At 53.8% G+C, this 11,990-nt stretch overlaps 1 protein-coding gene across 3 annotated transcripts in view; it reads right to left on the reverse strand.

The window, feature by feature from the left end:
* The window catches only part of Galnt17 (polypeptide N-acetylgalactosaminyltransferase 17), a 461,519-nt gene extending 451,285 nt beyond the window's left edge, over positions 1-10,234 (reverse strand). For all 3 annotated transcript variants that reach the window (XM_003465769.4, XM_063234478.1, XM_063234479.1), the window contains exon 1: positions 9,859-10,234. In XM_003465769.4, coding sequence (XP_003465817.1) covers positions 9,859-10,096 — 238 coding nt within the window. In that variant the 5' untranslated portion in view covers positions 10,097-10,234. The remainder of the gene's footprint in view (positions 1-9,858) is intronic.
* Between the last annotated feature and the right edge of the window lie 1,756 nt (positions 10,235-11,990).

The raw sequence follows: 11,990 nt of genomic DNA on the forward strand, positions 1-11,990 counted from the left end.
TTGTAGCTATAAAGAAAAGACCAAGAGAAGTAGCTACGACATCAGGATGCCAACCTATTGCTACCTACCACCTCTTCTGGGTTGGTAAAGTGACAATAGATTACTTACTAAAGAATTAATCCCTCAACAACACAGAGAAAAATAAAGCCCAATCTGTTGCAAACTACTGGGTCTGACCATGTCAATGATTCATTATGAGGCAGACCAGAAATGAATGAGGGTCCAAAAACAGACACCTGAAAGAAAGAACAAATCTGGCCAGAGGGCAAGAAGGCTTTGAGACATGAAGGACTTGTGAACTGGGCCTTGGAGAGCAGGAGATTTTAATCACAAGGGGGAAAGGGGCCATCTCCATGACGTCATCGTTTAAGGACCCAGAAGTCACACACTCATTTTACAATGAGGTGCACAAACCTCGGTTCTCAAAAGCACAGTCGTGCTAGAGCCTGGTCTCCTCTCCCTGTGCTCCCGCCCTTCCTATACAGAGAACAGCAGCCTCAAAGCAGGAACCCTGCGCCCGGCTGTGGCTGCGCTGCTGTGTCCTAAGCCGGGCAGCGAGAGGTCTTTCTGGAACTGGGCGCCTTATCAGCTGTCAGACGCACGCGCGTGTGCGGCCACCTGTAATTACGCAGCGGTTTATTACTCATGCATGGCGAGCCAAGCCGCTGCCGTTAGCAGTGACAGGGTATTATTAAAAGGGAAAACTTCTCTCTCGGTGGCTAAGCCGATTGTCACCCACATGTCAGAGCGGTCTAAATACCTGGAGCAGTCATCACTAAGGGAGGGGAAGGGCTTTCAACCATGTGGGTTCTGCATGTAGTCCAAGAGCTCTAGAAAGAAACAGAAGAAGAGGGAGGAGGGAAGAGAGGATGGAGAAAATGTAGTGGGTTCCTTCTCACCACCCCGCCCCACCCCACCCTGGGACCACACACCCAGGCCACCGCTGAACCAGCGCGGCCCACTTCCGCTGGGCTCAGGGAGGCCTGGGGGACAGGAGGGGTCACTGCAGCAAGTGCTGGACAGGCTGAGGGCCCAGCTATGGCAAGCGTGCATCGTGGGGTCCCTGGAGGTGACCATGAATTGACAGGGAGGTGAGGATCCTAACCAGAGGGAGCCAGAGAAAGGGGTACAGCCGGGCTGCACCTGAGATTTCCGAGCCCCGGGGCGGGGGCAGGTAGAACTAAATTAGACAGAGAGCTCGGGTGAGCTGGTTCTGACTTTCCAAATGGAGCTGTGCCAAGTGGGGACTGTGGGCTCTGGACACAGCCAGGGAGGAGGTGTAAAGTGGGGAACAGGCAGACCCAGGCTGAGGTTCAGAGGCTGCTGGAGCCCGGTACACTTGCATATCAGGAAGCACTGCACCCCCCCAACCCCACCCACCTGCAAGGTCTGTGTCCCAGGCGTCGATCAAGGCAAAATCCAAAATATTCAGAAAACAAACATTTGCATCCACGGTGAACGTGTACTTAGGCGCTGGTGTTTTGTTTACAGTGCTGGGAACGGAATCCAGGATGTCCTGCACTCTAGTCGCCTGCTGTGCTACCAACCTACCTCCCCAGGACAGTTTTTCGGCACAATGCAGATCACAGCTGTCCCTATGGTACTCACACTGGACTGGGCATTTTAAGCAAGCCGGAGTGCTTCACAGAGTACACAGGACGAGATGTGGGAGTTCCAGGCAGAGCCCATGCCATCTGATACAAGGACATCAGCATCCCCTCATTGGGACACCCCCTGGGTCTGAACCCCAGTGAAGACAGGGCCACCACACGGTGTTCTAACCCACTCCCCAGCCTCTCACAGGGAGCCTGTGGGGCACCCATTCCAGACACCACAGGGTCCTCTCTTCTCACAGCTACAGACTGAGGTCAGAGCCAGGCCTGGACCTAAGCCTGGCCCATTCGGCCACCACTTGGTCCTGCAAACAAGCACCGGCCCACCCAGGCACTCCTTGTGTGCCATGGACTCACAACCCCATCCTATGCAGGCATTTTAAAAATTTTCTTTGTGCAGAACTAAGGTGAACCCAGTGAACTTCACACTGAGCTGCACACATCTGCACCCCCTTTTAATTTTTTTTTAATCTTGTGACAGTGCCTCTCTAAGTCACTAAGTTGCCTAGGTAGGGCTTAAACTTGCAGTCGCCCTGTCTCAGCCCCCGGAGTGCTAGGACTATGGGTAGGCACCACCACTCTCTGCTTTCCCCCATCCCCTCTTCTGCCTCTTTGCTGGTGTGGGTGCGGTCATCCCCCAGTCCTGGGCTGAGCACCTCTCCAGTAATTTTCTGGTTCACTTCTCCTGCCATGGCTCTTCCTGCACATGTGTCATAGCTTCTAAGTGCTTCTGCTGAAGCCACACTTACTGGGTGCCTGCTAAAGCCTTACGCATGCTCAGCCCAACACTCTTTTGGAATCCATTGAACTGGTAAACTATCAGTGAGCTCAACTCAACCATGGAGTCCAGGCAGACATGACATCTGCATCCCTCTGTATTCCAGCCGATGTGGGAGATCAAGACACTCAGAGATGGATCCTGGCCTGAAAAGCCCCTCTAATCTACGGGAGGTGCAGTCTAGGTCTCCTGAGGGACCACTTGAAACCACAGATCCTGCCAGCCCCTAGGCTGTGCTTCAGATCTGAACCATCTCCTGTGCACCCACTAGAGGCTTGGTCCCAACTGTGCGCCTTGCAGGTGTCACTTTAAGCAGTGAGGCCTGGTGGGAGTCCATGGGGATGTGTGCACAAAGTGCCTTGCCTTCCTCTCTCTTTCATTCCCAGTCACCATGGGATGGACAAGTTTCCTCCACCCCATACACCAGCACCACGAAGCAACGTGGCCAACGGATCACCAGCCCCCAATCACCAGCCAAAATAAACCTCCCCTCTTTAAAAGTTCATGCATCAGGGGCCGGGGATTTAGTCAGTGGTGTGGCACCTGCCTGGCAAGTGTGAGGCCCTGAGTTTGATTCCTGACCATGCATCTTCATGATAGTACTCATTATAGTAACAGAAAGCGACTGATACACCCTGTACACTATTTTATTCCTAAACACACACAGCTATGATAGATAATTTGAACAGTGAATTCTGTTAAAAGGAATAATAATAAAAGTGATATCCTTTAGGAAAAGTTACCAATAGTCAGTCCAGAGAGGCCAAGAAACTTAGAACAAAATGGATCCACTCACCACCAGCCCTTTTGAGATTCACACCAGACAACAACAGTCACACTGCGGGCTGGGACTAGCAGCTGGCCACGCATGTGCTCAGCAGGGTTTGCTTCACAAGGGTTTGCGGGCATCTGGGGTATACACTGGAGAGGAAGCGGGCCAGGTCTCTTCCTCTTAGGAGTAGGTGTTCCCAGGGTCGAGCCCCAGGACACTCAGGGGTTTTTTTTTTTTTTTTTTGGGGGGGGGGTACCAGGGATCGAACTGAGGACCTCAAACTTGCCAGGCAGGCACTTGTGCCACTGAGCTACATCCCCAGTTTCACACTCCGCATTTTCAATTAAAGCTCAGCCTGACATACCAGCCAGGATCCTGGTTAGCAGCTGAAAAGTAAAGTGACTTGCCCATGGTCACAGCGTTAGTAAGTGACAGAAATAGAAATGAAACTGGGTCTGTTCTGCCCCGAGTGTTAACAATTCATCTTCCACCTGTGCTCAAGGCGCTCAGGCTGTCTCTTCCGGACTTGGACCTCGTCATGCCCTGCTCCTTCCTGTTGTCACCCTAGACCTAATTGCTGAGCCTTCCTCCTGTCCACAAAAGACACTCCAATTTGGTAACAAGCAAAGGTCAGCGGGGTTGGATTTCTTGGGCAAGAATGTCACTGGCTGCCTCTCCTGCTACATCGATCCTGGGCAGGCAGCAGCTGTCCCCTGCTGGCAGGGTGCCTGTCACACACTCTGGCTGACACAGACAGACGTGCCCGTGATTCCGGCTCAGGATGTGCAGGGTCAGAGCTCCCTTTTCATCCAGGAGAGGACACTGCCACCAGAAGCAGAGTCAGTGGAAGCAGCACCTCCCTCTAGCATCCAGGCTGTGCCCCCCAGGCTCTGAGAATCTACCCCCTGCCCATGTCACCCTGTCACCCAGCCCTGCATGCAGCTTGTGGAAGCTGGCCCAGGCTTGCCTGGTGCCTGCTCCCTCTCACCTCGTGCCAACAGGAAGCCCTGTAACATTAGCATCTGCGATCCACACAAGTGCATCTGCATCCCAGCAGCCAAGGGAACAGCAGAGGGCTGGCTCTGCGATCCAGTGACAGGATCTTTCAAAACACTGTCCTCCTCCTGGGTCCATCCTGGTGACTGCAAGTATATTCTCCCTCCTGGGTCAGCTGGGAACATCTTGGTTTTGGACTGCAGCTTCCTGTGGCCCATGATGCTTGGGGGAAGGACTAGGATAGGTAACTTTGACTTCTCCATTTCCATAAGGACTTTGAATTTCTGCAAGTATCTCTGCTTCTATTCAATATCCCTCTGAAATCTAAATCTGGAACCGAACTGATATGGATTGTGTTTCCTCTTGCAGCAGGGCTGCCCTGAGCTCATGGGGGCAGAATGCTGACACCGGCCCTTCTCTTCCACTGCACACTTCCCAGGGACTCTGAGCAGGGTGGGGTCACCACCGAGATCTGCACCCCACTCGGCTCCTCCTGCTTAGCCAGGTGGGAGCGGAACGCGGGGAAGCTCTGCCCTTCACAGGCTGTGATACCCTGCTACATCACACAGTACCCCCACTTCTCACCTTTCTCACTTCTAAAATGAGAGAAATAAATAACTTTTTCAGAAGGTGACAGGAAAGGTGATAGAAAGCCAAATGTCATGCACAGAGCCACCTGGGAAATTCCATGAACAATAACGATAAAAATCTGCCTGGCTCTGTAAGGCTGGCACCAGTTTGAACAGTATTTTTAGGGTTTTGCTTTGCTCTGGATAACTGGTTTCTAGAATTCCCAGATTTTCCATAATTAATACGAACTGATTTTAGGTTATCAAGAAGGATAGAAAACCAAATTCACGTCACCAAATCACACACTCGAAGGTAACATGCTCACACTCACTGGCGCCTATCCTGGTGGGCTGCTCACTTCACATGGTCCTTGAAGGATCTGGTTCCCTGCAGCCAGAAGGGCAAAGACTAGATCAGCCTCAAGATGGCATAGGCAAGAGGGCACAGAAAGCAAGCTTCCTCATCCCGTGCTTCCCAGTGAATGCTTCCAGCCCCTCCCCACATCACATCACTCAACCCAGCCGAGATTTTACTGCCCTGAGTTATTTCCTGGGTGGCTGTCATTCACCTCCTAAAATGAGCCTCATCAATTAATCAACCAATAAACTTTTAAATGTCGACATTATGTGCAAAGTGCTATGGCAGACGCTGAGGGATGGAGGTCGGATTTAAAAGTCTCTAATAAGGTCCCAGCACTTCAAAGGCCTACAGTCCATTTGTGAACTCAAAAAGATAAACTCAGCAGGGCCTGGTGGTGCATGACTGTAATCCAGCCCTCTAGGAGGGTGAAGCAGGAGGACCTCAAAGTTCAAGCCCAACCCCGGCAACCAAGTAACCTCATTAGGCACTGTCTCAAAATAAAAACATTTAAAAAGGGCCGGGGATGTAACTCTGTGTGAAGGCCCAGTACCACTAAACAGACAAACAAAGCTAAGTGCAGGCCAGGGTTGCAGAGGGTCACTGACAACTGAGGTAGCGAAGCCTCAGCCCAGTGACCTGCCATAAGCCCCACCCCTAGGAGGTGACCTGGTGCCAAGCCTGCCAGGATGGACAGGATGGGGAAAGGGATGGACAGAGCAGAGCAAACCAGGACAACCAGCACCTCTCAGACACTGGACTGCAATGGAGGCTCACGGAGCTGAGGCCGATGCAGGGTATTTCAGCAAGCACTGGGTGTGGCTGGAAGAGGCGAAGGCACCAGCTGGGCAAAAGTGAGAACACAGGAGATGCCTGCTGAAGAGGGTGAGGAGAGCCCTGACCCTGACCTGTAGGCTGGACCACGATCCCTTAGGACACAGGAAGCCACTGAATGATTGGGGCCTCTGGAAGTAGCTGCTTTCTACTCAGAGAGCTGGAACCACACACTGCGTGATCAGTGGAATGGAGGAGACCAGAAGCCAGCACTCAGTTACAGGCCAGTATCACGATGGTCCAGGGATGGAGGTTACCAGCAGGAGGCTTAATGGAAAGATAGAGTAGCCACAAGAAGTTCTGGAAGAGAAAAACCTAATTCAGCTCAATATATTTCTCCACACCAGTATCTCTGCTTGCTCTTTAAAAGGTCCTTCACAGCTGCACCAAGCAAAAAAACTTGTAGCTGCTTTCAAAAGGGAGGATTCAGGGCCATGGCAGCAGCCCTTAGCAGGGAAGTCTCAGGATGGCCACTCGCAGATACCCAAAAAAAAACACTACCATCAGTGAGACAGTACCAAGATGATTGTGCTCAACAGCCAGGGAACATGGAGCCCTACAGCAGTCCCCCACACTGGACCTGCCCAGGGGTCCACAGGACAAATTTAAGAAACCTTACCAAATTTTTAAATGCCAGCTCTACTTTGCATGCAAGGAGCTGGACCCAAGTTCATTCTGTACTTAGTGGGATCAAAAATCATAGTGAATCTTCATATTTAAAAAATATATCACAGTCAAATTACCATTGACTCGCCTCAGGATATTCCCCCTGTGCTTCAAATACACTTATCCCTTTGTGCTCGACACTTTCTGTAGCAGTTCTGGAAGTGCTCTTTCATGAGGGTCCCTGGTTGCACGGTAGTGGCTGCCTTGAGGTCCTGAATCCATTTAAAAGATTTCCTTTTTACGTTCATTCTGACTTCAGGTCCCAGGTGAATAAGATGGATGCGGACACACTGTCAGATCGTTACAACCCTGCTTTTCCACTGGATGGCAGTCGGCAGCAGCATTCACCATATTTTTTAATCATGCCTGGTAAAGACGCTCACAGAAGGGGACTTTCAGAACTGCTTCAGAAAATAGCAAGCATGATAGGCTCTGTGTGTTCAAAGTGAGGGGCAGTATCCTAATGGATTAGTAGTAATGTGTCTTTTACTCTGATAATTTTTAAAATTTTTATTTAAATATTCACAGTATATATTTTTAATCCCCTCCTGTATTCCCCATGCCTGGTTCTTGCCGAGGAATAAGGCAGGCTGAAGAGCAGATTTCCTTCTCTTTCAGCAGCAATGGATGGAGACAGGTGCAGGTCTCACGAAGCGCAGGTACCTCTCGCCAGGCCTGGGAGGGGAGCCCTCTTCTTCCTCCCCAGCCCCCTATTGCAGAAAAATATCCCAGCAGGCTTCGGGCAACAACAGATGGGACATATGCTCCCCAAAACAAAAGCAGGCAAAGGCTGGAGTGGTGAGGGTGGGTGGAGAAAGGGAAGGGAGTGTCTCCATTTCCAGACTTTCTCCACTCTGCCCGTGCCCTCCAGGTTTCATGTCTCAACAAACTACACCGAGGTGGCCAGAAAGATAACATCTGTCAGGTCCCAGCTTGAACTCTTATCTCACCTAAGAAAAGCTCTCAACAGAGCCTTCTTGCCAAGTCTTCCTTCAGCATGTACCATAAGGAATCTCAGCCTTCCCACCCCACAGCCTCTGATTCAACCAGTCTAGGAACTGTTTCCACAGCAGATGGTCACAGAGAAAGCAAGCCGACCCTCAGCCCTTGGGCAGCAGTCTCTGCTTCTCACAAGTCCCTCCAGGCAGCTGGCTCTGAAGAGAACACGCCTTGCTCATCTTGGTTCAGGCAGCAGAATGTCAAGCACACAGATCCCAGCCCCAGGCTTGTCAGAAGCCAGTTCTCACTCTACTCCAGACCTGCCGGGGTGTGTGTCCAGAAATCTGTCTTACAGGACCCCCTGCTGATTTCTGATGCATGCTACAGTTGGGGACAGTGACTCAGAGCCCCATACCGGGGCCAGATGGCCTAGGGTCAATTCCCAGCCCTGCCATTCACTAGCTGGGTGACTAGGAGCAGTCAGTCAGTCAGTAAGAGTACCTGTCTCATAGGTCGTCACAGAGACTGAACGGGTTCCTGCCTGCCTGCTGTACTGAGAAAATCCCAGGTAGAACTGTAATGTTCATGTAATGTTTCTAATGGAAACAAACCCCCAAATGGTCTGTGTCCTTGAATACCCATAGGCATCAAGCTATTCTTCAGGTCCATTGGATCTGTCTGTGGTGGGTTTCTGCAGAACGATAAGGTCCACTCTCATATGCCTGTAATTCCTCCAGGGTTCTGTCACCTTCTGCTCACTTTGGTCTTAGATACTCAGGAGAAGACCATCTGTGTGACCTCCACAGGCTGCCCTGATGGCCAGGCCACACTACCCATGAGAGACAGGGACAAGATCACCTGCTTCACACGGCAGATGCTAGTTCAAGGCAGCCCCTGGGTGCTTACTGATGGGAAGAAGACCACTGTGCCCCTCCGTGTGTGCAGAGACCTGACCGAAGGCCCCTGGAATTACTCAGAAGAGACCGTGAGAGAACAGTCTAGCATCGTCCTCTCCCTGACCCCTGCCACCTGCCACCAGGCTGGTCTCCAAATCTCACTACGGTGAAGACAGCAAAGTCTGGCCTCCAGCTGTACCCAGGTCACCGTTGTAATTGCAGCTCGACATATTTTTTCAGCAAACCTAATATACCTCGTAATTAGGAGGAGACCAGCGACAGAGAAGTTTGTACTCCGTGGCCAAGAACACAGCTCTGGGGTCAACCAGGCAGGGGACTCTGACCCCAAGCTCTGCTACCTACCAGTGGTAAGACAGCAGGCAATTGAGTTAAGCTCCTCCAGCAGTGTTTTCTCGTTTTCCATATGGGGATGGGATGGACCCTCTTTGCAAACAATCTCTGAGATCATGCAATTGTCATTCCTCCCCCCAGCACCTGGCACGCAGCAAGAATTCCAAGTTATTTATTATCATTATCTTTATGATTATCTGCAGTTCTGGAACTAACATGCAAGAACATGAGTTAGCAGCCCAGGAAGGAAAGGAGCAGCCTCTGCCTAAGCACTGCATCTGCCTTGGATATAGCCCGGTGGGTCCTTCACAGCTGCCTGTACTCAAGAAGGTAACGCCAGCGGGGCAGCGAGTGGCCCCGGGACCAGCTGTAACCAGAGTACATTAAAAGTCTCCTTTCCCGAAACCTCTGGGAACACCTTAGATGGGGTAGTCTGATAACTGTCCCTAGCTGGATGCCACACCTCTGCCTGCCACACTCTGTGAACACCTGTTTCTCCGGCTCTCTGGGAACTTCCACAATTGCCTCTCCGCACCTCCAGGTCACAAAGGGGTGGGGTTTTAACAGCCTCAACCAAGACAGCAGGATGGGAAGTGTGGGTTATTAGCTGTGCAGCCCCTCGCGGACCGGTAACACATTCACCCCACTCAGTACAGAACCCGAGTCCTGACTCTGCAGACACTTAAACCCACCGATCTCCCACCTCCCATGTTCTCCCTAGTCCTTGGCCCGCAGTCACGCAGTCACGCCTGGTCATTCCTCTAGTTTCTGCCTCCTGGCTGGAGTCCACTGGGAATAATTTCCTGCCTGGCTCGCTGGGACCCAGAGTCAAATACACAGACACATTTCCAGGGTAAAACCAAACTTAGAGCCCGAGGCAGGGAAAAGAAACAGGTAGTTTTCTTTCCAGCAGCCGGGGCCTCCTGCCCGCCTCTGGCAGGGAAGGTAAGAGGAAGAGCGGGGAAGTCAGGACACCAGCCCTGCACTGCCCAGCGCCGCCCACCGCGTGCGGAGGGAGTGCCCGGGGCTCACCCCGCGTCCCGCCCGCTCACTAGGAGACCCCGGAGCGCCAGCGCGCATCCCTACCGTTCAGCTGCCGGTAGACGATGTCCTCGAGCAGCGAGAGGCGCTTCAGGACCGCATCCTGGATGGGGCTGACGCTGTGCGCGCTGAGGTTGGCCGCCTCGGCGCGCGGCCGGATCTCGTGGAAGACGTCTCCGCTGCGCACCGCGATGGGCCGGCACTTGGCCAGAAAGAGCACGAAGCCGGCCACGGCGATCAAGTTCAACACCAACAGCACTTTGACTCTTCTCAGTGAAGCCATCAAACAATCTGGCCGGTTCTGGCCCCGGACCCGCGACTCCTAAGACTCCGGCGAGGCGCAGCGCAGCCGGAGGCCGTGGGAGCCTCGGACACCTGACGTTGGGCGACGATTCCCGCCGCTGCAGGCGCCCCGCGCGATGCTCGGGCAGCGGGGACAGCTGGGAGGACCGGGTGGCCCGGGAAAGAGCGCAAACGCTCACGTGGAAGCCTGGGGGCTGCAGAAGTGCTCGTCCGCCGAGACGCAGCCCCTTCCTTTCAGGCGTCGTGGCGAAAGGCCGAGGGTATCCGCTGTGCGCCAGTAAGGGCTTCGCCTTGGACCTTGGGCGGACCGGCCCGTGTGCTCTGGAAGCCGCGCGCGCAGGTACCAGGCGCAGATGCCCAGTGCAGGGGATCGCGCCCCTCCGTCACCACCCTTCGGCCGGCCGGCCCGGCCCGCTCTTCAGACCAGAACCCGCTCCTAGGGGTGCTTGCCTTTGTTCCGCTCACCGGCCGGCTCCATCACGCACGCTGGGCAGAGCGCTTCGCAGCCACGCTCAAGTCTGAATTACTCTCAAAGTGGGGGAGCACTGGATGCAAGGGTGGCAGGCTCGAGGTGTCCTCTCCACCGCCCCCACCCCGCCGACAAACTCACCAGCGCGCACCGCGCTGCGGGCTCCCGGACACGTTCCAAGTCCCCACGCCGCGCAGCGAGCTTTCGGGCCTGTCTCCGAGCTGGCGCGTCCCGAGGCTGGCCGGAAGGAGGAGTCAGACCTCAAAAGTCACAGCAGTTTTCCATTGCCACCACCCATCCCTGCCTTCCCCAAATCGTCGCGGATAAGCGCGAACGGGAACGACGCGCGCGGGCGTATCCACCGCTCGTCCCGCGCCCCCAGAGCCCAGCGCCGAGTGTCGCCAAACCGGCGGACGCAGTGACTCTGTCGCTGCGGCACCAAGAGCTCACACAGCCCGGAGGCTGGGGAGCCGGGAGGGGACGCGCAGGTGGCGACGGAGGGCGGGGCGCGGCCGCTGCTCCACCTCCTCCTCCGCCCCTGGCCACCGGGTCTCCGCGCGAGCGGCTTGGCCGCCGCCGCCTGCAAGCTCCTGGCGCGCAGCTCCCCCGCCGGCCCGCTCTTGCGCGCGCACCCGGAAAGGGTGGGGGCGCCCCGAGAGCGGGGCTGCGCGGGCTGGGGATGGAGATGGGCTGAGAGGGCAGTCAAGTCATGTTGGCGACGGCTGCCGGCGCCGGGGGGACCCTTGGGCTCTCAGCGCTCCCGGAGCTGGCGGGTTTGTTCCATTCCGGCTAGCGATGAAGACATCCTCTTTCTGTGCGCTCTCGGCTTGGCTTTGCGTGGCCGCGAATGGCTAGAGGGAAAATCTGGCCTGGAGACTTGGGATTCTGTCGCTTTCCGAGCCAGGCCAGGCGCGGTCCGGATGGTTCGTTCTGTTCTTCCCGGTTGAAAATTCAGGACGATACGAATCAGTGTCCAAGTCCATCCACATCTCTGGGGCATTTGTTATCAGAAGCACGTTCCTTTGATTAATGGATTTCCACTTCTTCTGTCACAAACCCAGGTGTGCCTCCCAGCAAAAATAACGGAATCCTAAATCTGCTTTGTCCTATAATTCCTTAGACGAAAGAGAGAAACCAGGCTTCCAAGGAATTAAAAAGTAGACTGTAAAACTAAATGAATTGATGGTTTCCACCTCATCATTTCAATCTTGTAGAGGTGTGTTTATTTGTTTCTATTTGACCACTGTTGGAGAGGAGGTTGTTTGTATTTTGGCTTGGTTTTGCTTACAACTTTAGGTATTGATTTTTAACATCGAAAAGTACATGACAAATATAACTAACTTATTTACGTGTGTGTGTGTTACTAGGGATCAAACTCAGGGCTTTCAAATTGAGCTACACACCC

Source organism: Cavia porcellus, unplaced genomic scaffold, assembly GCF_034190915.1.
Source record: "Cavia porcellus strain 051 isolate PalLab524CR breed Dunkin Hartley unplaced genomic scaffold, mCavPor4.1 scaffold_23, whole genome shotgun sequence".
Lineage (NCBI taxonomy): Eukaryota > Metazoa > Chordata > Mammalia > Rodentia > Caviidae > Cavia > Cavia porcellus.